Consider the following 26924-nt stretch of genomic DNA (forward strand, 5'->3'; position numbering starts at 1 on the left):
AATATGTATATATTCTTAGAGAGCATTGCATGCTGTCGTTAGCGCATTTTTAATTCCGCTTATTATGCAAAATGATAAAAAGAGTACAAAATATCATTTTTCAATTCAAGTGTTTCGACATTTTATATTCGGGAATTATTACATACATAACACACTCACACGCATATAATCATTAATCTCTCACAAAACTGTTTTATAAATCATCTTGCATGTGTGACAATATATACATTTATGAGTAAAGTATTATAGAAATATGCAAATGCTTGGATGCGAAAAAACATAGTGTATGTTACAAAAATGTATTTTTGAATGTATGCATTGAAACTTCTAATGTACAAAATCAATCATCCTCTATCAAGAATTTGTAAAGGTTTAAGATTTAATTTTTATTAATGTGACAAAGATCCTAATTGGAAGATGTTACGAGCTCATTATTTATATCATTTCATTTATTTGCATTCGTGTTGCATGAATTTGGAATATTCCAGTTACTACGACCATAGCACCGTCCACGCAAGCAGCTATGATGCCGTTCCAGAGGCTCAAGCCTCTGAATGTTACAACGACTCTCAGTAAGTTTGGTTGAATGATATTTTCTTTAATGTATGCGCTTTTTGGGATATATTAAACATTTAATCAACTTTACTACTATAATTAACTTATCTATTAATTCACGGTGATTCATGATTTCATCTTTGAGTTGGATATATTTCATACTGGGTTTCATAAAATCTCTAATTAAAAACATATTGGCATAATTTTACAAAAATATCAAGATATAAATATTTTTTTTTTTTTAGCTTGACAGGCTTTTTAAGAATTAAACTTTAGGTGTACAGACTAAAATCTTATTTGTTTTAATTTTAATAAGTGTATAATTTGAAAATAAGTTTAAGGATATTTAATATGGAAAATAAAAAATAACGAGAATCTATTGCTTAAACTCGTGTTTTTGTAGAAAAATTTCTATATTAATCAATGAATCCAGAAGAAAAGTAACTCATCTAAAGCAGTTTATATAATATATCAAATTAATACTTATTGTTATTTGTTCAACAGATTTTATTGGTTATATGCAATCGATAAGTTTGATTATTTATTTTACTAATATACATTTTTTAATTGTAATACAAAATCATAAAGGTAGTATTACTAAGCATACTTCTATGAACTCTTTTGCATAATATAAGTATGCCATATATTGTGCATGAATCTTTTTCATAGCATAAGAGTATAATTTAGTTGAATGCTCTTAGTCGATGTCCTATTTAGATTCTTATCTCATACTCTTAAACATAATTGTACATCGCTACAGAATGAATTTATGAAAGTATTAATTAGTTATTTTAACTCTGTTACAATAATGAATTGTAATGAATGTGTGTGTAATGAAAAGTAGAGGACAATTTTTGGGATTTCTTCAGATTTGTAATATTATATATTATAACATTCTGATTTGTATTAAGCTTAAAACTCTATAATTAATATGCTTTTTTTAGATCCATTATCCTCAGCAGATGCAGATGGAAAGAGAAATTTAGCAACCGAATCAACGGATCCTGGCTTAGTCGCCGGCATCGTGATAGGCGTAGTGTCCTTAGGACTACTTTTACTTGCCCTTGTGGCGGTACTTTGCTACAGGCATTATCTTCATCGTAATGTCACTAGTATGAACTTCGATAATCCCGTCTATAGGAAGACTACAGAAGATCAGTTTAGTCTTGAAAAAAATAGATTTCCGCTTCCCGCAGCTACAGTTGGAGAGGAGGTAAAATTAATGCTTTCTCTCACAACATATATCTATTTAAAAAATTCGTTTCTATTTGAAAAGTTTTTTTATAAATAATTTTTATAAATTTCATGAGTTAGAAGCCATTAAATACTTTAATGTATAAAAAATTTCGCACTATATCTAACTTTGAAAGATTTTAATAATATTTTACGATATATCTTATTTTTTTTTACACAGGCTCAGGAACCATTGACAAGTCCTGGAACAAACGATTATGTTTAAGATACAATCTGTCTCTACGCAGAGGGCTTAACAGGCTGCTGAAGTACTATATCGACCAAGTGATAAAACCATGTAAAGAAAACCGAGATATTTGCGTCGAAAGGGTCTGTCCAAATGCATCATGCCTGCGCTCGCTCGCGAACCTGCCAACCAACTGTGATTATGTTTATTTTTTGTATCTATTTCTTTACAAATTTTAGCACTTTGTCACTCAGATATATGTATATTATGCGTTGCGTATGCAACATATTTAGATTTGTGCTCAGCGGCATAAAGGGAGAAATATCTAGACAAACTGTTGCCAAATAAGCGATCTTATCTTCATGTATCCAAGTAGTTCGATAAGAGAGTTTAACTCTCTAATAGAGATTCCTACTTAATATTTTTTCCATTCAGTTAAGCAACATATAATTTGTAATATAATACTTTTTAGGTGAATCTATATAACATGGCCTGGCGCACGTAGCGTGTGATTCTACATGCGCTATGTATATGTAAGAAAATATCACAACTTGTTATTGTTTAACTATTTATTTAGAAATATGTAGTGTGAATGCAAACTACTTTTTTAGTAGTTTAGGAGCACAAGATATTACTTTATTGAGTAATATCTTGTAGAAGTCATATGTACATAACGCGATATCACATAGCCCTCCTTTTCCCTTTCCGTGATGTTTAAACTATTTACAAATTATTACACGAGCTGTTAAAATATAATATAAAGTTATAGTACATACTGTGAAATAAATTATCATCAAAGTAAAGCAAAGAATAAGTAAAATATAATTAATGTTTGTTTGTTCTAAGTTATTGTAATTCTCTATTTTTTTATTATATTTATTATTATAAAAATCATACACAAAAGAAAAAAAATTGTTTTTGATTCATGATTCAAGACACATTTTTGATAATTAGGATCTTTTTTTATTATATATTGCAGTTGTTTTTATAATATTTAAAAATTATTATAAAAATTGAAAACTGCAAGTAGAAAAAATGTATATTCAGAAGGAATTTCTCCTTTTATGTCTATATATAATGCCATATAGACATGTCTATATATTCTTATGGACGGTCCACATTGCAGATAATGGAAATTATTCCAAATATGTTATCATTTATACCTGCAATGTAACAAAAGAGAAAGCGATCATTGTTGTAATGATATGAACTCAATGACACTAAATATGACTGTGCGTTCGTTGAAAGGAAAATGTTGTCAAGTACTACAACCTACTAAAGAAATCAGTGTATTTATATAGAATTATTGCGTCGGGCTTAAGAGTTTTATTTACTAAATATAAATATGAGTATGTATGTATATATATATATGTACACATATACAGAGTGTTATAAAAATTGAGTATAAAAATACTGCAGCAAAAAAATTGTCATAAAATTTAATCATGAAAGTGCATACAATATATTTCTTTTTTATTCAAAGCAAAAGTTTATTTTAAATATAAGTTTAAAATTTGATTAGATGTCATAAGTTGTTTGAAAAAAGAAAGGTTTTACGCGAATTACTAACATCATTATTTACGCTATTTTCAAATGACAATTTGGCTATAATTCATGTGACTTTTTGTAAAAAAATTCTTATATTTAAAAACCTATTAAACTATGTTTTTATACTCAACTTTTGTAATAATCTGTATATGTATATAAAGGATAGTCTAACAAAGGCATGTATCAGTAATGAAATTATATAGACTTTTAATGAAAATTTCGAATAGAATTTCTCGTTTAATCTCAACATCTGTTCAATATTTGTTCTTACTTTTGTTTATTTTCAATTCTTAATTTTTGTTTATTTTCCATTCTTAATTTCAATTAATTAGTTAAATTTTGATTAAATTTCCACTAGGAGAAAATCGCATGTATCAAGACCGCTGCTGATCCATATCTTTCTTTAGAATGTCCTACATATGTATATTTATGATATATTATACTATTACTATATTAAATGTGAGACAAAAGCGTTTTATTAGATAAGATTAAGAGATATTGTAATATTAGATTGGTAAAAAGAGCTGTGTATGTTGACAGATAGCAGATCGTTTTCACGTAAATACAAAATTGTAACATTTTCATACTTTTGCTGAAGTATATCTGAAAAAATTAATTTATGACTCTCAATAATTTATATGCACTTTAATCTGGTCTTATTTCTGTGGGACCAAGAAATATATTTTGTACCAAAACATGAATAATTTATAGTTTTTACTTTGCCATAAGGATAGTATGAAATAATCAGATATAAAAAAAAAGCAGAAAAGATATTGAAAGTTGCGTATAATTTCATATTTTTCTGTAAGAAAGTTTTAGTACATTTGTGTCATTTGTGATTTCTCTCTATTCTTTCTACATTGATTAACTTCATATCTTTATATATTATCACTTTAACTACTATTTTGATTGATGAGTGTCAATCTTATACAATACCGAGCCGTTTCTACCAACTTTTCCATCCAAAATCGGTTGTCTGTTAACAGGAACATAGTGCAATTGTAAGTGCAAGAAAGCAAAGTCCAAAATTAAGATATAGAGGCTTGGTGGTAATTTTAATCAAAAAAATAGCAAGTGAGTGTGTGTGCGATGAGAGTTGCAATTAACTTGTGTAAATCGTAAAGATATAACTTGTCCTAGCCAATCTATTTGCCAAAATTGTGTCAAACATTATTTCTATGCAACGTATGTATATGTACATATATGTACAATAGGACTCTAAAATAGATCACTAAACTTTGCAGATGTATTCTTGGACCAATTTAAAAATCGATTTTTCGTAGCAAACATGTCAATAATTTTTCATTTTTGAACGATTTATAATGAAAAACTTGTTCAAACTTAAAAAGATTAAAAAATTTTTAATATAAAACAAAACTTTATATATCTTTCTCTTTTTTTATTCAAGATATAATTTAATTAACAGAAAATTTAATAATAATTTGATATGAAAAATAAGATGGTCAATCAAATTTCTCCTAAGGAAAAATCAATTCATATTGGTCATAGACTGTATCTATAAAATTTGGTAACTTACTTTAGAATCATTCTATATGTATATACAGAGTGAATTGTGTTCATGCATATATATATATATATATATACACACATAATGTGTTTATATCTGAAATATCTTTTTTTTCTTGATGCAATATCATTCATTCATAATTCACTCTGTATACATATTCGGAGTACATATGCGCACATAAATATATATTAAAAAAAAATATATATATAATTTATTATAATGAGATTATTGTATAAATAAACATATAAACTAAATTGCAGTAATACTATGTTATTATCACACCTATGGAAGAGATTGCGAAATGTAAAGTTTGTATATAAATAAGCCTATTTGAAAATATAAGTAGTGAATCATTTCTCTTCTCTCTCCGACTTGTGAATCTTCTTCGAGGTTCTTGTATCGGATATAATTAGCAAGCATGATTCCCCTATTATTAGACTTACATAAAGGGATAGAAGGTGAAGCCTTTTTATAAAGTTAATATTAGAAGAGTTACGTGCGTTTCTCTCTTACAAAGATATCATGTATGAGAAATAAATTGTTTTTATTAAATTAATATTATTTTCTACACACAGAGTGTGGCTCGGTGAATATTAAAAAAAAAACTATTGAATTTTTATATGTTTTGAAAGATAAAAGATAAAAGATAATTTGTATTAATTGAATTTATGTTGATATTGAAAATATATATTGATTATATTTTTTTATGCACATCTATTTTGAATACATAATTTTTATCGACAAATGCTTCTTTTTTATGTTTTATATTATGTATTGTTCCTTGATGATGGAATAATAAATGCTTTTCGATAATTTTATTTAACAATTATTTTGTTAAATAATTACTCCATTATTATTGTTTATAAAAATAAAAATAATTTTCCATAAAAGTTAATAACACAGGAGTTGTAGTCTCTTATCATTATTTACTATTCCATTAAAAAATGAGATAAGAAACAGTTGTAATATATGCGACACAACACGTGTCAAAAAACTACGCAATATAATTTTCGAGTGCACAGCACAATTCCATCATTTCTTATCTAATCCAGACTCTACGTCCAAGATATATATAAACAATTCTTAGGCCTCATTCATAATGTGTGCGCTATTAATCAAGTTTGATTTATGATGCGGATATATTTTATTCTAATTTCGGAACAACGTAATTTTGAGTCTCGTTTGCGCTGTCAATCCATGAAAAAATGATGATGTGACATAATATTTCCCTGTGTACATATATGTACAATGTATATATGTATGTATGTATGTACACTCTCCCCTCTACATTCGCGCTAAACCTCGTTCGTGTATGGCGGGAGGAGGATGGAGGATGAGTCTTGCTGTTGCGTAGTAGGTAAAGTCATACGGTAGGCACAACGTGTGTTTCGTGAAGCGGCTCGTTAGAGGAAACGACATGATGATCAGCAATACCGGTTCACGTTTCTACGTGTGCTGCACGGCCGCGATTGTGATTGACGATGTTAGAACTAAGTGTATCAATAGTGACAATGCGTTGTGATCCTAGTAGTCCTTGTTCGGTAAAGTCGCCGTCGTCGCCGTCGTCGCCGTCGTCGCCGTCGTCGCCGTCGTCGCCGTCGTCCTCGTCGTCCTCGTCGTCCTCGTCGTCGCCGTCGTCGCCGTCGCCGTCGCCGTCGTCGTCCTCGTCGTCGCCGTCGTCCTCGTCGTCCTCGTCGTCGCCGTCGTCTTCGTCGTTACCATCGTCGTCGTCGTCGACATCGTCGACGTCGCCATCGTCATCGGGCGCACGTTATCCCTACTTGACTCGGTATTTGGCACCGGTATCCCGACACGGTTTATCGTGGAATGGCAGCGGCCTTAAAGAAAAATTACTCACGCAGAAGATTGGCCGCCCTTACATTCCTGTCCAACATCTCTCTCGACGGCAGTCACCGGGACACCAAGCTAGCTGTCCTGTCACAAAGTGGACCGACTCACGAGCGTACGCTGAGCGATGGTCAGTCAGATCAAGAAACTATGGTGCTCGAAGCGTATCAGAGTGCTGACTTTGCTGAGGTCTCCATGGATGAGGTTTTAGACGGTTGTCCGGAAGAGGAGACCAATGATTACTCGCAAAATGAAACGATAGAGCAAACCAACTCTCCGCAGTTAGTGCACAAAGGCACCGATCATAACTCCTACAGTTCTGATTCGGATGGACTACTCACACCTGCTAAGGCAGCAGTTACCATGTTCTTAGAGCAGGAGAGAAATCACCTGCAATTGTCTTACGGCATGCATAGTTCGTTTAGAGAACGGTAAATGTTTGCTTATCAGCTATCTATTGATCTAGATAGATGACATGTGTTTCTTTAGCATCGTTTCAATTCATAGGACGCTTCCTTATCTTTATACTCAAAAGTAGGTTATCATCTCTGCAGAAAAGAAGTCTGTGAGAATAAACAAGTTTTATAATAGCAACAAAGACAGATACTCTCCTAAAATCATCTCCTTCCATTATTCCTCTAAATTATATAATCTTATCTGAAATCAAATGTTTACTTATGTTTCGACTCTTTTGATAACTGTCAAAGAAGTGTCTTAGTTATTTTTTTATTGTATTTCTTTTGTTTGATTAAAGTAGATATAATTGAATCGATATAATTTAACACACAGTGGTGTAATGATGTGAAGGAAGTTGATGATTTACTCTGACACAGTAATATTGAAAATATATTTATATATCAAATATATAAATACTTTAATTTTTTTTTTAATGTGTTTTTTCACAAAACAAACTATTTATCATCAAGATCTGAATACAACCAATTGTCCTAAATATGATAGTGCTTATCAAAATTAAATTAGTAACTTTTTATCTTATTTGTTTCATATATCTATTTGAAAAATACATGATGGCCTATGATAATTTCAAATAATTTATTAAATGTAAACTGGCTGCTATATATATATATATATATATATATATATATATTACTTTACAAATTTGCATTAAATTAATTATGTAACTTAGCATATAAACCAACTTTAAAAATTCAAGACAAAAAATTTAAGTAGCAAATTTTGTAGTAAAATAATTGATATATATAAATTTTATATAATAATTACTATGCTTTATAAATATTAGAAAAATTTATAATATAAATTATACACATTTCAAAAATTTCAAATATTTGTTTGATAGTAAAAAGATTGTAAATATTAAAGATATGCGAAAATCTTTGTGCTATACTATTTCATCTGCGAAAGACGTTCTTGGTACAGATAGGATTGAATGACACTTATGGATTCAGATAACATTATCAAAAGTGTACAATATCACAAACGAAAAACATCAAGAAACTTGATTGCATTCCATTCATTGCATGCATACTAGGATATATTACATGTACAGAATGTAACATCATTTCTTCATTCAGAAATTGTTTTACAAAAATATAGAAGCATAAACAAGTCTTGCATAATAAAATATTAAACTATTATATAATATAAATATAAATATTTTAAAATTAAAATAATTAAAATATAAATATTTTTTAATAGAAGAAGAATTTCAAATTAATTACATATATAGAAATAGTATCATATACAAATTCTTTTAGTATATATCTTCTAATACATATGCATTTTTTATATTATATCTGTTATATCTTGATACAAAATTATATATTTTCAGAACCGGGACTACCGGAAGCGACTACTCTTTACCAGAAAGACGTGTGGGCTCTTTACAATATAAAAAACGCATAAGTCATCAAACATCTACGCTTTCAGAAGATATTAAACATCAATACAATAGTAGCAGCGAGAGCATCGGTTCCATACATTCGAAAGCCCAATTATCAAAACCAAAGACAAAGGCGCAACCTATTTCTACAAATAGTAGCATAATACCAGAAGTTACAAAGGAATTGCGTTTGATGCAACGTCCTGTGAATGACTGTAAATTTGGAGATGATAGATTGGTCTTGGTATCAAACCAGCATGTACCATTTGTAGTATTTTCTGCTATTCCATATAACAAAGGACAACGTTCCAGTTGGTAAAGACTTATCTCAATATACACGAATATATATATTTGATTATAAAGTATATATATATAATTTTTTTAATTCTAAATTATTTATTATAACTTTATTTATAATGATAATAACGAATTTATTATATGTATTAAATCTACCTAGTATAACTTTCTATTTATAATATATTGATTGAGTACATAAAATTGAAAGACCTCAATATACACGAATATATATATTTGATTATAAAGTATATATATATATATAATTTTTTTAATTCTAAATTTTTTATTATAACTTTATTTATAATGATAATAATGAATTTATTATATGTATTAAATCTACCTAGTATAACTTTCTATTTATAATGTATTGATTGAGTACATAAAATTGAAAGTATATATATATAATTGGAATATCACTAACTTAGTTGATGTTTTTTTAGTAATATATATATATATATATATTTAATATAATTTTATATATATTATATATTAATATATATTAATTTAATACATATTATATTTAATATAATTTAATTTTCAATTTAATAAAATTCACATGGATATTACAATATTATTTACAGGTCAGAATTACGTAAAGACACAACTCGAAGAAAAAATGTATCGTCTCAAAGACCATTATCAGCAATTAATGACAGTATTGATCCATTTGGGTTATTGGGTATAGAACATGCTAAAGATGGCCAGGTATATTAGAGATATCTTACCCATCTTATCTAACTGTTTGTGATAGAGAAAATGCTCTATTAAAATAATTTAATTTTGTGTAGGAAATATCTTATGGGCAATTACTTGTACCATCTAGACATTTTCAAAGGGATAAGAAATTGAATCTTAATGAAACTGATGCTATGGAATTTACACACTTTATACCTAATAAACATCACGTGGTACAAAGGTACATAACAAATATCTATTCCACTAGTAATAGCTTTTTTCTTCCTTTATATTAAATTCGACACAAACTGTATAACTTTTATTATGTATGTACACAGCAAGGATATTTTCTCTATGTGCTTTTAATGCATCCTATTTTTCAAATTCTTAAATAAGCTTTAAGTAAACCAATCCTAAAAAATCCTAAAAAAATGTTATAAGTTGTCAAATTGTTTATAATTTTCTTTATATATATAATATTTTTAATTATCTTTATATATGAGATGTCTATAGCTCTAGCTCTATTACATACTTGACAAATATGTCTGTAAATAGTTATCATCAAATTTTTATTGACAGTAAAACTCTATTACTGTGTGGAACTTATTATTTATCAAAGAATTTCTCATCTTAATAATCGTTCATAGCTCATGCAGTACTATATCTAGATATCTTTCTCATCTTTTTCAGTATTATAAATAATGCGTACATGCATTCATGTATCATATATTTGTTTTATAACAAAACATATCAACCATCTTTTTGCAGGACAAAAACAATTACTTGGAATGTGGATCACAAAAAATGGTAAAAACTATTGTACAATATATATGTGTAACGAGATATATAGAAAAGCATTAGATAGATATATAAACATACAATAATACAACATATATATGACATACAACAGACATAAAAAGGTCTACAAACTTATTTTTTTAAATCTCGTTATATTATATAATTCTGCAAAAGATGTGTTGTAAGGATCAAACATCAGGTCATTCATAATCATGTTATAAATATGAGATATAATATTACTTTCCCTTTGTGCTAGTGTATAAAAATTTAATATAGATGATATATTTTGTTTAATGTTTTAACATGCATATAATGTATAAAATATAAATATGCATAAAATCTTTTCAATTTAATTTCTTTTTAAATACATTAAAATTACATTATCATTATTACATGTAATATCTCTAACAGTAAACAAATTGTATTACAAATTTTTATCATTTATACATACTCATTTCTCAGGTCATCTCTTCAACATATTTATATATGTCTATCATATAAAAAAACATTTATACATTTTACATTTTTGTATGTATAAAAAATACTTGTTTATTCATAAGTATTTTAAAAATGTAGCATGTTTATATATATATATATATGTGTGTGTGTGTTTATTGTATATGTTGTTTATATTAGCACTATATACAATATTCCAGAAATCTCTAACACACTTTTTAACATTTTTTAGTAAATCTAGAATTGTTTTTTAGCAAAGAAATTAATCAGAATATTATTACATTTTTATAGTTTTTATAATTTATATATATATATATATATATATATCTATATATATATATTGAAATAAAGCTTAAAAGTTTTTATTTGGTATTCGAAAATTTTAATAACATTCTTTTTAGTTTTTATAAATACTTCCAAACTGTAGACATTTATACATATATGAAGAGAAATACTACAGTTGTGAAGCATATTGCATATTGCATGCCAGAAAATAAAATATATATTTTTATATTAATCTTTTTTTCTTTATTTTAGGTGTCTATCTTATGATACAGCTACAAATCGGACTCACTATATAACTTCTGAGTCTCCACCATTGTCTTTCAGTGCTGATTCCAAAGGTGAGCAAAAAAATATGTTTCTTTAAATTTTTTATCAAGTTAATGTACAATACAAATTATCTTATTGCATACTGTTATAGTTTATGAATGGGATGAGCAATCTACCCAATATAATCCAAATTTACTAGACGATCCAGAACTTATTGCCGGAAAACATAGAACGCTATTAACGTTTACATCATATGTGGTATATATTTTAATTAATATTGTTTTAATTATTATTTTTATACATTTGAATTAACTTATAACTCAAATACTTTTATGTATAATAATTATAGTAATTATTTATAGGCATCTGTTATCGATTATGTAAGACCTTCCGATTTGAAGAAAGAGTTAAATGATAAATTCAAGGAGAAGTTTCCACATATTCAACTCACTCTCAGTAAGCTTCGTAGGTCAGTATACAAGTATATTATTTATATATATTCTTAAAATTTCCCTTCCTACTTTCCTACTATTATTTTTTTTATTCCAGTTTGAAACGGGAAATGAGAAAAATAGCTAAATTAGAGTACGGCATCGATTTACTCACTGTTGCAATGGCTTATGTATACTTTGAGAAGCTTATTCTTCGAAATATGGTGACAAAGCAAACACGCAAATTATGCGCTGGTGCTTGTTTACTTCTCGCGGCAAAATTAAATGATGTAAAGGGTGATATTCTTAAATCGCTCATTGAGGTACTTTTATATTTTGCTTTATATAATATAATAAAGTTTTTTTCTTTACATGTGCAATAATTATCTTTTCTATTTGCAGAGAATTGAAAGTGTATTTCGTTTAAATCGCAAGGACTTAATTACATCTGAGTTTGCTGTATTGGTAGCTTTAGAATTTGGTCTGCATCTGCCAACGTGGGAAATATTCCCTCATTATCAGCGATTGATCTACGAGTCCTGACATTCTTTCATTCTTTTTATGCAATCCCAAAATCTCATTGTGAAAAAATCTTAGCCATAAAACGTAATATGTACAGCAATGGTTCAATATGAAAGATTATCCCTATCAAAGTAATCATGATTGAAAAAATAGATTATAAGGTTCTTATTGTAATAGTTTTTCTGTGAGTTACCAATGTAGTACTTGCTGCATGCTGTGAATATTAATTATTTGAACATTTTGTATTTAGATTTCTGTTTAAGTATCATAAAATGAATGATTGTAAAGAGATATCATATTTAACTATTGCATCATTTAAATATTTGTTTAATAAGTACATATATATATATATATATATATATATATATATATATATACATGTGTAAGAAAAAGAGATTTGTAAAATAGTTTAACTCTTGAGTTGCCTTTTATGAAAGATACATCAGCGGTTTTGTGATATGCAATATTTTCTAGACAAGAAAATAAAAATAGGTAGATATATATAATTTAAAAAGTAAGTTTATTTTAATGATGGTGCATGTTTTCATATATTTTATACTTTATTGTTTTATGCATCACAGTCTCTAATCATTTTAATTTGATAATATAAATAGAACAATATTTCAAGCAAGCTCATCTAAATAACTTTTTTTTGTTTGAATTGTTTTAGAGATAGAAGGTTATCACAAAGAAGAGTATTGAGTGTAGTTAGTTTTCTTCTTTCCAAAAAATATATACAAATTTTTCTGAAACATTTTTCTTTGTTTGAATTAGAAAAATTATTTAAATAACTTGTTTTTGTGCATCACCTTGTTTGTGATTATATTGTTATATATGTATATTACAAATCCGCTGCTATTTTGATTATATAGATTTTGTTTCTTGAATAAAATAAAAATTTACTTTGTTTTGAGAAAGAGAGACTTCATAAAAAATTACTGTATGTATGAAAGAATGCGCAGGAACAAACTTGATGCTTATAAAAGAAAAACGTAATGGCAGTAATAAAATATTGAATATAGATACCAAATTATATATATATATATATATATATATATATATATAAACAAACAAAATATGAAAATAACTAGTATATTTCTCACAAATATTAACATAATAGTCAAAATTTAAAATAGTCTATATTTTATGGCAGTGAATAATGTGAATAACATGTAATTATTTAATTTTTTGAAGTAATATCTTAATATTCTATAATAAAAATGTGATTCATTTACAATAATGATTATATTACATAACAGTATGAAAAAAGATTTAAAAATTCCATATAAATTCTTTTAATGAAAATTATTGTGTAGATATATAAATTCATGATACATTACATTTTTTAAATTAAAGTTTCTCTTTTTTTTTATGGTGTCTATATAAAGTATTTCTGCTATTTATACAAAGAATTACTTCAAGTTCGTAATTTGCATTATAATAGATTCCTATATTTTCTTTTGATATTTAAATTAGATTAGAAAAAATCGCTATTATTTTAAGTGTTATTAGAATATATTTCAAAATTCTCTTTATTTTGTAACATAAATGTAAGTAGTTGTTTTTTTTCCCCCCCTTAATTATTGAGTATATATTTTATTATAAAGTAATATGTGTATATATAACGCCAGCCTTTTACTCTTTCAATTAGTTTCAAGTGTTTTCTCCAATTTAATCAATTGATCAAATTGTAAATACTATAGAAGTTAAATGTGTGTGATAAAGATAAGCTCTTGTAGCATTATAAAACTATAATCTATATCCTATATATTATATATTTTATCGTTTTGTTGTATTTAAACTGAGCCATGTTCTTAGAGATTACTAATATATTACAGATTAAAATATATAGATATATCCCTTATTTTTAGAAAGATATTTTAAATGTATGAAATGTGTGTCTTTCCGAAGTGTAGTTTTAATTAAGAATTGTATTGTATTGTTTTACTTACAAACACACTGACCAAGTTAAATGTGCTTCATACATAGTTTTTACTTATATACTTTATACTGCAAAATCTTTCCATCGTAAAAGCAAACCAGTGAGACTTGAATTGTATTTAAACTGACTTGTAGAATATGTGTTCTATGCTCAATTATATTTATCCATATAGAATTGACATGTCGCTCAATTTTTACTTATATATATGAACTATTGATTCTTAATTTAGAACTGTTATAATATGTTTTCTGTACTCTTATATTAAATTTTATTTTCACAGATAATTATTTAAAAGACTACAAGAGCGTTATATAGTATTATTCTTTGTTACATTACTAATTTTATTACACACAATGTGCATTAGTTTCACAAATTGTCATAAAATTCTTCAAAGATAAAATATTAGTCTGTAACGTGATTAAAAATAACATATGCCAGACACATATGATATATACACTATTTGTACAGTCAGCTTTAAAACTGAAAAGAAAAAAAAGATAGACTATTAGCATCTCAGTCTTGTAACACCAGTCGAAACTTTGTAAGTAATTGAATAAGTGCTTATAGAAAACTTATAAGAGATAACTGGATTATTGGCTTCAATATAAAAAATAGAATATGTGTAGAGAAGATTTGATGTATAACTCGATGCAATGTTCCGTTTAGAACTAAATATAGTCATGAGATTCTGAGTTTTATTTGTGGACTACATAGATGATAATTATATCACGAACTGAAAATCATATGCCATGTTTGATTCTAAGCCTGTGATGTGAATATAGACTTTTGTGTTTGAAATTATAGTGGTAGCTCTAAAAATTAGTTTTTACATAAACTTCTACAATATATATGATATCACTTTTATTCTCACTTTAATAGCAAAAATAGAGATATGTACTTTAATAGCCCAGTAAATTTTAAGTATATTCATTAATAGTGGTACCTTTTCTGTTTTAAAAATCAACTTTAGGCTGAAGCGACTCATTCTTATATTTGTTAAAGCAAGTCCTATATATATATAAAATGTTCCACATTATGCATTTTCTCTCAACAGTGAATTTACAATAAATTACAATTTGTATATCTTAAGCCTTAGAACTATAAAGGTTCAAATATATTGTATTAAAATTATTAAAATCAATTATAATTTGAAAATAATGAAGAATGATGTATTGTTTATTTGCATTTCTTATGAATCTTTCTTAAATATTCTGATTCTTAATTGTATGTAACTCAAAAATTGATAAACTGATATTTAGAAAAACATTATTTTAAGGTCGTCTTTATAATGTTCAAAGAGAAAATGCTTAATGCCTATATGTACATACATACAGGATGCGATTCATTTTACATGTCTGGAATAAACTTTTAACAGTAATAATAAGTTACATATTCTAGTACTTAGTGGTGTGTCAATTACAACAGAATATATTCTATGATAGCGTACATTTTTATTGTCTAGATAGCAAATTGTTTTTTGAAAAAACTTATTATATTTTCTTTCTGATTTATATATCTATAATTCATCATATGTCTATCTATATATCAATATTGTACCAATGACGTTTGAAATATATATACATGTGTACATTATATACGATTATTTTCTATTTATATATTTTGGCAATATTTTTATATATATAATTTTTTGTCAATAAGTCTGTTATAAATAATTAGCTTATATTTATATATAGTATAATTGATTCTCTATTTCTTTATCTATATTTTTCTGTTTCTTTACAAAACATAGAAAGACTGAAACATGAATTTCCAAATATCTTTTAGTTTTATTATACGAATTGTTTTGGCCATATTTATACATAATCTCATTTTATTCTTGTATCTATCATTAATATTAATGTAACAATTTAGTCAATTTATAACAAATTTTTCCCTAACAGATTTAATTTGTCTGGAATTAAAACTTTACATTATATAAATATATAAATAATTAATAATTAAAGGATATTAGATAAAGAATAATATATATATATATATATAATTATATTATATGTATATATATACATTATATATATTTATATATATAAATAAGTAATAAGCAGTGTTGTGCTTAGATGATTTTAAAATTAGCTAGATAAAGATGAGATAAAAATATGTAAATTCATCTTAGATAAGATAAAGATGATTTTGTTTTAAATGTATCTAGATAAAAGATAAAATTATATGACGATTCATCTAGATAACTTCCAGATAATATTATTTTTAAAATCACTTATGTAAACAGTTAAAAAATGTAATGTAAAATAAAAAAAATGGAAATTATAAAAGAGATATAAAAATATATTCATAGTTTTTTATTTATATAAGTTTTTATCGTTTACTGCTCAAGTTCTACTAAAATATTTTCATGTGCTATGAAACTCAAAATCAAATTATCTGAATATTATTTTAGATAATTTAGTAAACATAACACTTTTTTTTATCTAAGATGCAGACATAGATAATACATTTTTTAATTATCTATATAAAGATAAGATAACGCCAAAATTTCATCTAGATGATCATCTATATAATTTTATTTAGATAACAGCAAACACTGGTAATAAGTAACAATAGGTAAAGGATATTCTTGTATAAACTCTGCACGCTTGTTTTGTTTAGCGCGCGAAAACGCTGCTCATTGATTCGTCAATTCAAGTCGCATTTATCGCGCCGTTCATCCATCATTACACGCGTAATTTCCTCCTTCTCCTATATTTTTCAGTTTCTCGCAGTACAATAATATTTACATCTCGTGCAAATGACATCGTCTGACTCGATGTGCTGTCAAAAATCCATAACTCTTGTAATAATTCCATTTCGATGCGTTGTACATCTTATCTTATTCGAAAATTCGACCAATCGTGTCTTTCTTCTGCGATTCTTGATCGATGATTGGTCACACCATTGAAGACAAAGCGGAATCAAATTAATAAAAGACGTTATTGCACGTGATATGATATGTGAGATGAGTGTGAAGACCATAAAGCCGTGAAGTGAAAAGTCACAAGTAGTTTCGTCGATATTTCTGAATGTGAACGACGTATATTGTTGAAAATTATTCAGCTGTGAAAAATAATCGCTCTGAGTTCGTACAAAGATATCAAGTGAGTGTCCGATATATAAATATATCTGACGTATAAGTCCCGAGATATTGAAAGCATTCGGCTTTGTATTTTTGTATATCTCGACGATTCTGCGAAGTTGTTAAGTTTAAGGACATGTCATATTACATAAGGTCATAAGCAAACAAACGCGCCAACTATTGGAGGTTATACTAAAATTTATAACAAAAAAGGCACGTTGATGATGCATTTTTGTAAATTAATATTTCGTAGTTAACAAATGTTTCACTATATTTTTGACTTTTTTCTGATTCCATCGCTAAAAACAAATAGAATCGATTAAGTCTTAGTTTATTTGAATTAGTTTTTATAGAGACGCATATATACAGGGTGTTAAAAAAAAAAGATAAAATATTTTAAGAGGATTTAGTATGCCTAAAAACAAAGTCGAAAAGTCTTAATAAACATGGGTCCGCAAATAAACCGTTTTTGAGATATTTTTAATTTAATTTTTTTTTATATTTTTTTATAATTTTTATTTTTGGTTTAAAATTTTTATTTTTATTATAATTTATGCAGAAAAATAAGTTGGTATTTTTCCTTATCTTAAAGAAGATGCTCAAAATGACCTTCCATGTCTATGCAGACCCTGCATCTTCGCAATATCTCAAAAATGGCTTACTTGCGGATCCATGTTTATTAAGACTTTTTAACTTATTTTGAGGCATACTAAATCCCCTTAAAATATTTTACCCTTTTTTTTAACACCCTGTACATATATATATATATATATATATATAATACGGTGATATTACAAGAAAGTTCTGTAGAAACATCTATAATTTGTATATGTATGTAGGAACATATTACGAATAACTTATAATATATTATTATAACTTATAAATTATAATTATAACTTATTATATATATTGCTATTGACAATTATAATATTTGCGACTTTTCGGGCAATAATTTAATCCCACGTCGATACAATGACTTATCTTTTGAAGCAATCCATTACTTGATCCATTTTTGCACTTCTTCAGCATTTTGAAATCGTGTATTGGATAGACCGTGTTGTATCGATTTAAATAAATGAAAATCAGTTGAGGCGATGTCTGGAGAGTACGGTGGTAGGACTTCCCAATCCAATTAGAACGTCTCTTTAGTTGCAACTGCAACATGTGGTCTGGCGTTATCATGTAGCAGGATGGTTCCATTTTCAATCGCGTTAAATATGAAGTTATATTCGGAATTATGATTTATCAGCCATCAATTCTGATTGAATATGGTCAACATTTAAAAACAAGAAAGCAACTTAAAAGAAAATAATTACTAAGTGACTGCAACCTAATCTAACGCGCCATTTATTTGTAACCTTACGAACTTTTGCAAACACCTAATAATTTTATATATAACTAGATAAAGTATTCTAGGAATATCTCACTTTATTATTAATTTTCTGTTTTTATCAAAATTATTAAATTTTAGATATGTCCCAGCAAAGAGATAGAGGTTTTGACCCCTATGGGCCATCAACTAGTAGTGGACATCGGAAGAAACCTTATTCTAGATCAGAATCAGTAAGTTCAAAGTAACATTACAAGACATCATGAGAAAGAAACACTTGCATATTTTTTCAAGTATTATTTTTAAGAAATAAGTAAAATTATAAATTGCAACTGAGCACAATTTACTTCTTATACTTCTTATTTAGTTCTTACAAATATCTAGTATTATATATTGATAAGTTATTAGTGAATAATAAATATGTATTTTCCAAAGTTATTGTTATTGAAGATATTTTATATATATTTCACTGATATTTTATTTTAATTTGCAATTTCTTAAAAATAATTATCTTTTCTAATCATAATTTTAGATATATTTATTAGAAACAAATCTTTAGCAGGAAATTATCTTGAAAAAATTCTTTAATAAAATTATTATTTATTATTTATAAGAAAAAAAGAACATTTGAATAATATATATAAATATATATAAATTGCATCCCTTAATTATACTTTTTAGTTAAATATGTATTTTTTGTTTGTTTGCAGGAATCTTCAGTGAAAGGAATAATAAAGGTTAGTATGTAATTAACAATATTAGAATAATTTAGCTTTGAGTATACAGTGTTTTACATTTAATATTATACACATAAACTTAAAATAATTGTAATGCATCAAATGTATGATAATATATGAAGAAGAAACATTTTAAAAACATTTTATTTTGAAAATTTTATGTTTAATGTTTGGTCTTTCTAATAAGGAAGACTCTTTTTAATTATAATTGTTAAAAGATATACAAATAAATAAATTTAAAAGATTTGTGTGTGAATATAATAGGTAATATATTATTTTTTAAAATTTTTTCTAATTTTATTTTTATTTTTATTATTTTTTTTATAATAGGATGTTGGCCAAGAAGGTGGTGCAAGTATCTCTACATATTCACAACAATCTGATACTAAACCAGTTAAAATTAAATCAGGTATTTTATTTTTTATCTCTTATATTCTCTTATCTTAATTTCTTTTAATTGTCAATTTTATGAGCAATAGAATTTACAGTTTTAATAAATATCAAAAAAATTAAAAAAGTTCTTTGAAAATATTGAAGTTCAAGAAATAAAATTATATATTTTTAATATGGTGACAATCTTTTAAAAAAACTAAATATAATCATTTATAGAAGGTGGAGATGTTCCGACACAAGAAACACCACGTGATCGATGCAAGATGGAAACTATTTTTGTTACCAGACCAACTACTTTAGTAACTAAAAAAGGTTAGTATAAGTTAAAACAGTAAACTTATTTGTTATTACATAAATTATATATTAAAGAGCCAATTTTTAATTTTGTTTACAATTTCAATATACCCTATATATGAAATGAGAGAGACTTATTGTACATAGGAAGTGGCTAGTATGTATATTTTCTTTTGTAATGTTTAATCTTTTATTTCTATCAATTTACAGGAACGTCTGGAAGACCTATAATATTGCAATCAAATCACTTCAAAGTACCTACAGTACCTAATTGGTGCCTTTATAAATATCGAGTTGATTTTGAACCAGAAGAAACTCGAACATATGTTCGAAAAGGTTTGCTTAGACTTCATAAAGGAAAAGTTGGTGCATATATTTTTGACGGTACAATCTTGTACACAAGTTGCCGTATACCAGATGTAAGTATTATACATATATCAGTATATTTCATATTATGAGAGAGAGAGAGAGAGAGAGAGAGAGAGAGAGAGAGAGAATAAATAGAATATTAATATAATATAATTAAATGGAATATAATTAAAATGTTTTTATAAATATGTTTTTTTTATAAATAAATACGAAACATTTTAGAAAGTGGAACTGGTATCAACTAGACAATCCGATGATACACCTGTTAAAATCGTTATTCGTTTAGTTGGAGACATGATGCGGGATGATCCGCATTATATACAATTTTTTAATATAATAATGAGAAAATGTCTGGAGCATTTAAAATTACAACTGGTGGGCCGTGATTATTACGACGCTCGTAACAAGGTTAATGAAAATTTATACTGATATATTTTATTAAAAATTTAATATTTTTATATAATTTTTATATTATATATATTTTTATATAACAATGATTGTATATCTGTTGCAGGTTAATATATATCAATTTAAATTAGAATTGTGGCCTGGTTATGTTACATCTATCAGACAGTATGAGCACAACATTCTAATGTGCGCTGAAATAACTAATAAAGTAATGCGTCAAGAAACTTTGTTAGATATATTAGCTGATTGCTACAGACGCGGCCACGATTACAGGGTAAGATAAACATCAAAATTTTTATTTGTATGCTTTATATTTGTATATTTTATTTCATATAAGTACATAGAGAAGATATTTTTATGTTTTTCAAGATATAATTTAACATGCAAAGTATACTTTTTTCTTCAGAGATAAATCTGAATTTATCCTACAATGCTGGCATTGAGGAAAGAAAATAAAAATTCATCGAAATATATAATCTATCTCACTCTGTTTATGAGTAATTAAATTTAAAAATGATTTTATATATGTGCACTCTCTCATCACATACACAATTTTCATGTACGATGAACACGTAAAGTAAAAGAAATAATATGTCAAAAAGCTCTTGAACTCTTTTTTTTTTTATGCACGTTTAATTTATTTGGAGAATGTTAATCTGATATTCAACTAAAGTTTTATATTTGCCAAAAAGTAGTAGTTACTAGATTTTGTATTATTATTTTGCATTATCTTAGAAATTTATATATTCTGGAAATGATAAAATTATATATATAAATTTTCAGAAAGAGTTCTGCAACAATGTAATTGGAGTTATGGTACTTACGGGTTATAATAATAATACATATCGTATTGAAGATGTGGATTTTGATACAAGTCCTTCCTCAACATTTCCTATGAAATCTGGCGAAAATGTATCTTATCAAGACTACTACAAGAGGAAATACAATATCACAATAACAAATGCCACGCAACCAATGTTGGTGACGAGAACAAAACCAAAGGCAAGAAATGCTGGTCAAGGAGACCTTGTTTATCTAGTTCCTGAATTGTGTCGTGCTACAGGTATGTTGTGTGAATTATTTTGCGACACTTTATTAATACATAAATTTTTTTATTCAGTAAATAAATATTATATAATATTATGTGTTTTGTATAAATTTTGTATAAATTCTTCTTAGTGCATCAATGATTTATGTTATAGGTCTAACTGATAATATGAGAGAAAATTTTCACCTTATGAAAGCATTAGCTGTACATACTCGTGTCTCACCTGCAGCTCGAGTTGAGAAACTGATGAGGTTTAACGACAGACTTCGTCAAGAGACAAAAGTTATAGACGAACTCAAAGACTGGAATTTGCAATTAGAGAGAAATTTACTTGAAGTTCCTGCTCGTATGTTACCTGGCGAAAGACTTGTATTTCGTGATAATAGCAGGATTCCCTGCTCAGATGGAGATTGGACAAGGGCAATGCAAAGAGCACATTTATACCACAGTAAACAATTGAGAAACTGGGTATTAATTGTAAACCAACGAGACCAGCGATCTTTACAGGTGAATAATTATGAATAATCGAAACGTAAATATATAAAGAATAACAGAAGAAGTAAATCAATCTATTTTTTAACATAATTTATATTTTTTAATGTAAAATATCTTTATCTTGTTAATCTAATTTTGCAGCCATTTCTATCAAATTTACATAAAGCGTCAAGTGGAATATCATTCTATATTGAGAAACCACAGATACATTATTTACGTGACGATAAGTCGAGTGTATATGCCGAAACTCTCGAATACATTCTTAGCAAGAATACTCCGGATTTAATACTCTGTGTAGTGAGCAATAATCGCAGTGATCGTTATGCAGCAATTAAGAAGAAGTGTTGTGTGGATAGACCCGTACCATCGCAAGTTATTTTACAAAAAAATTTAGACGGAAGGAATGCTTTGACTATTGCTACGAAAGTAGCCATACAGATGAACTGTAAATTGGGCGGTGCACCTTGGCATATTGAATGCCCATTACCAGGATTAATGACTATTGGTTTCGATATATGTCATGATTCAAATACCAAGGGCAGAAATTTTCGTAAGTATCGTTTAAATATCGTTTTAAGAAACGTTGTGCTTATTTTTTAATGTTCAGATATAACAACTCTGTGTACAATATTAATAACATATTCTTTTATTGTCCAAATTTTATATATTTTTTCTGCATAACGTTTTACATAATCATAAATTATAAATGCATATAAATAAAATGTTGTATACTAATCTGTAATTACAGTGGCTATGGTGGCAACTGTCGATCAAACACTGACGCGATATTATAGCTCTATTACTTTATATCACAGCAGTGAAGAGCTTGTAGAGCAACTCTGTGCAAATGTATGCAAGGCAGTGCAAGCTTATCGTATTCAAAATAGGGCTTTACCCATGTACCTTGTAATTTATCGTGACGGCGTCAGCGACGGTCAAATACAGCATGTTTTTGAAAATGAAGTAGAATTTCTGAAAAAGAAGCTTGAAGAGGTGTACTATGGTCCGAATTTCAAGTTGATATTTATAATTGTATCTAAACGAATTAACATTCGACTTTTCCAAAATAGAAATAATCCTTTGATCGGTACAATCGTTGATGATGTTATAACCAGTCCGTTTAAATATGATTTCTTTCTTGTATCGCAAAGTGTCAGACAAGGTACAGTTTCGCCAACGTCGTACAACATTATTTTCGATAATGCTGGCTTAAACGCAGATATGATACAAACTCTGACTTACAAATTAACTCACATGTATTACAATTGCTCAAGTACCGTTCGTGTACCGGCGCCTTGTCATTATGCGCAAAAGCTATCGTTCTTAGTGGGACGATTTCTTCACCGACCTCCAAGTACACAGCTGGAAAATAAGCTATATTTCTTGTAATATAACAATCACAATTGTGATATAAAACAAATATCTCTTCACGATAATTTGATTTAGCCTATTATATTACACTTACTATATTTTCATAACTTTTGGGTAATTAAGAAGTCAGTTAAATGTGTTTCTTTTTATTTTTATATGTCGTAAAGTCAGTATTTCTCTTAGATTATAAGATTTCCTATGTAACTTGTGCTATGCATGTTTTGTATGCACTTGTTACGTATTACCAAAAATTTCCAAATAAGTTATATTACAAATATATGATCTGTTATAAATTAGATAATTAAATACGCAGAGTATTAATGCAGTGCCATGATATAAGATACAATTTTTTTTTAACATTTAGTTTAACATTAAATTATATAAAATTAAGATTAAAATAATTACTATTAGTTTAAATTTTTTACATAATTTTGCTAAATATAATTTAGTTAACAAACTTTTTTTAGTAATAACTTACAGTATTAATATACTTAGGAATTATGATGACTGATAAGTGTGAATAGTTTTGAAGAGATTTTAAATTTATATATATAGTTTATTTTCGTAAGTATAGAAGTTTTCTTCATTCATCTGAGTCATATTTTTTCTGACTAGCATACTATATATTTTTAAAATATATATGTGTGCGCGTACATTAGTACAGACAATATATGGTTATAACAAAGTAGTCGAGCAACCAAAACATTATTTCATGATTTAATGAAACAAAAAACAAATATAAATCTAATTAATCTAGCTAGATAGATAGATAGACGTGCCACTTATCCTACTTCACACAGTCAAATGATTATTCCAAAGATACAAGATTATTAATATTTGTGTATGATTACTTCGGGTTATTATTAATATACTCCAATAATACATTTATTTTACATAATAATTATAATGATATTTACTTATTTTTGTTTTATTAACATTCATTTCGTTACCGATTGGTATGAGCTCAATTAGATATATACTTATTATTTCAGTATACATAAAGTGCAACTTTTTATATCTTATACAGCGTATATTAAGATTATATACAAATTTGAGCATAATCTAATACAATTACAAGAGTGTATAAGCCTGAAAAAGCGTGAAACACAAAGCATGATATGAATGCATTTATTAAATAAAAAAGTACAAGTACTCAAATATTATACTCATATATATTTTTGTTGTAAACTTGATAAAAATATATTTTCAACAAAAGACGAGTAATTTATTGCATAATAATATCAGCCCAGATAAATATATTTAAAAAAATTACTCAGTTAAATTAAAAGTTGTAGGATTCTCTATTTACAAAATAGAATATATTTAATCACTTTGTGTGATTATCATAGCACGGATGGCAATATTATGTATATCTTAAGTTCTTTTTTTGTTTATTATAAGACTGAATTTAAATTGCATGTGGTATTTTTTGCTATAAAAATATATAACTTTATATTTTTATATAAATATGCTATATTAATTGATATATTGTTCAATTAATAAGTTCTGTATTTCTGCCTATATTCAATCTACTTGTAATATTCATCAATAATGGTCTATCGCTGATGGATCATGATAAATATCCTTTAACTACATGTTATAACTACGCGCGTTATGTCTTTCTTGCCGTTTCGATTATGTTTGACATGAATATATCTTTTGTTCTCAATAAGGATGAAATATTAATAAGGTTATATAAAATTACAACACAGAAAGATATAGATGCAAAATCATATGGACATAAACAATCATGGAACTCGAAGAGTTTGCGAGTCTTCAGTTAGATAAACCGTTACCCGATGTGAGGGTATGTAATATTTATCGATGCTTTGAACATTCATATCTTTATTTATACACGTATGAATTTTGTTAAAAAAATATTTATTAATTAAAAATTAAAGCATTTGAAAATTTCTTCGAATATTAATGTTAATGAACTTCCAGTGCGATTTAATTTCACGCTTCATCAATTTTATTCAAACATCCTTATATAGAATGAAGAACAGCTGCGAAAGCACTCCTTGGATGCTAATTTAGAAAGAAGACCTATAGATAGAGCACTCCATATTCTTTTGTAAGTAGATTAAACATCTTAAATATTTCAATATAATTAAATACGTAAAAATATATACATATTTTAAGGCAATTTTTTGAAAATTTAAAGATAAATTCTTGATTCATATGATATTAAATGTTTAACGTCATTTTATCATTCTCGATATTTTTTTATTATTACAAATGTTATATTTTCATTATTTGTTAAATGCTTTTTATATATATCCATGTAAAATTTTTCTGTGTGTGTAACGATTTGAATTTCAAAAATTTTATAATTGAGCCAAACACGAACTCTAATCCTAAGTTTATTATAAAATTTTATCCTTGAGCTCGTGTACGAGAGTAGTTTAGCATACATCGACTAGTTAAACCTTGATCGGAAATACGTAATTTGCTTCCGATTATCGAATCAAGGTCGACAACGCATTAATTAAGTCTCGCGAACTTGAGCGAATGATTTCAGAGTAGCAGATATTTCTTTAACTTTAATATATAACGTTCGTTGTGGTAATTTAATTATATGATCCCCGATAATCGTGTCTTTAAAAATTGTTTCTGTATAAAAGAAATAATCAAAATCTTTAGTTAAAATTTTTATGGATATTTATTATAATTTTGCGTGTATCGCATTTTAATTTAAACATTCCAGTACAGATACATGATTGTAGATAAGTTGTCTTAAAAGCTATTTGTCACTAATAAGAGGAGGCTATTATATTGTAAAATAAAATAAGATCGTATCAGTATAGAAATAACTTTGCCGAAATATTTAAAAAAAATTTTGAAAGCATATTTCTAACAAGATAATCGACAATTATTCACATAATTGCAATTATTTCTTGAATAAAGTTTATATATATAAATTTATATTTCGCGAACGCACATATTTAAATATTTGAGTAC

General features: G+C 26.7%; 3 protein-coding genes across 10 annotated transcripts in view; all 3 read left to right on the plus strand.

Moving 5' to 3' along the window:
* The window catches only part of LOC145937503 (low-density lipoprotein receptor), a 31073-nt gene extending 25768 nt beyond the window's left edge, over positions 1 to 5305 (plus strand). For 4 of the 5 annotated variants that reach the window (XM_083040561.1, XM_083040563.1, XM_083040566.1 and 1 more), the window contains 3 exons: positions 489 to 572; positions 1500 to 1768; positions 1970 to 5305. In XM_083040561.1, coding sequence (XP_082896687.1) covers positions 489 to 572; positions 1500 to 1768; positions 1970 to 2014 — 398 coding nt within the window. In that variant the 3' untranslated portion in view covers positions 2015 to 5305. The remainder of the gene's footprint in view (positions 1 to 488; positions 573 to 1499; positions 1769 to 1969) is intronic. The other variant, XM_083040562.1, reaches the window with a different exon arrangement.
* Positions 5306 to 6740: 1435 nt separating this feature from the next.
* LOC145937504 (CDK5 and ABL1 enzyme substrate 2) lies at positions 6741 to 16021 on the plus strand. 2 transcript variants are annotated; one of them, XM_083040567.1, is made up of 10 exons: positions 6741 to 7330; positions 8710 to 9075; positions 9639 to 9762; positions 9846 to 9973; positions 10501 to 10539; positions 11524 to 11609; positions 11690 to 11796; positions 11901 to 12007; positions 12088 to 12292; positions 12372 to 16021. In XM_083040567.1, the coding sequence occupies exons 1-10, from the start codon at positions 6879 to 6881 to the stop codon at positions 12510 to 12512; spliced, it is 1755 nt and encodes a 584-aa protein (XP_082896693.1). In that variant the 5' UTR covers positions 6741 to 6878; the 3' UTR covers positions 12513 to 16021. The 2 variants fall into 2 exon arrangements, with proteins under 2 accessions (XP_082896693.1, XP_082896694.1); XM_083040568.1 differs by lacking the exon at positions 10501 to 10539 and having other exon boundaries at positions 12372 to 16020.
* A 1183-nt stretch (positions 16022 to 17204) lies between these two features.
* On the plus strand, positions 17205 to 24012 carry Aub (aubergine). Of its 3 annotated transcripts, none has more exons than XM_083040131.1 (12): positions 17205 to 17540; positions 18990 to 19081; positions 19559 to 19585; positions 19916 to 19994; positions 20195 to 20290; positions 20483 to 20691; positions 20864 to 21049; positions 21156 to 21323; positions 21833 to 22112; positions 22252 to 22604; positions 22734 to 23142; positions 23341 to 24012. In XM_083040131.1, the coding sequence occupies exons 2-12, from the start codon at positions 18992 to 18994 to the stop codon at positions 23979 to 23981; spliced, it is 2538 nt and encodes an 845-aa protein (XP_082896257.1). In that variant the 5' UTR covers positions 17205 to 17540; positions 18990 to 18991; the 3' UTR covers positions 23982 to 24012. The 3 variants fall into 3 exon arrangements, with proteins under 3 accessions (XP_082896257.1, XP_082896258.1, XP_082896259.1); XM_083040132.1 differs by lacking the exon at positions 17205 to 17540 and adding an exon at positions 17556 to 17731; XM_083040133.1 differs by lacking the exons at positions 17205 to 17540; positions 19916 to 19994.
* Positions 24013 to 26924: the final 2912 nt, after the last annotated feature.

This window comes from Prenolepis imparis, unplaced genomic scaffold (assembly GCF_030444845.1).
Source record: "Prenolepis imparis isolate NDT839.2.m4 unplaced genomic scaffold, iyPreImpa1.0 SCAF_6, whole genome shotgun sequence".
Lineage (NCBI taxonomy): Eukaryota > Metazoa > Arthropoda > Insecta > Hymenoptera > Formicidae > Prenolepis > Prenolepis imparis.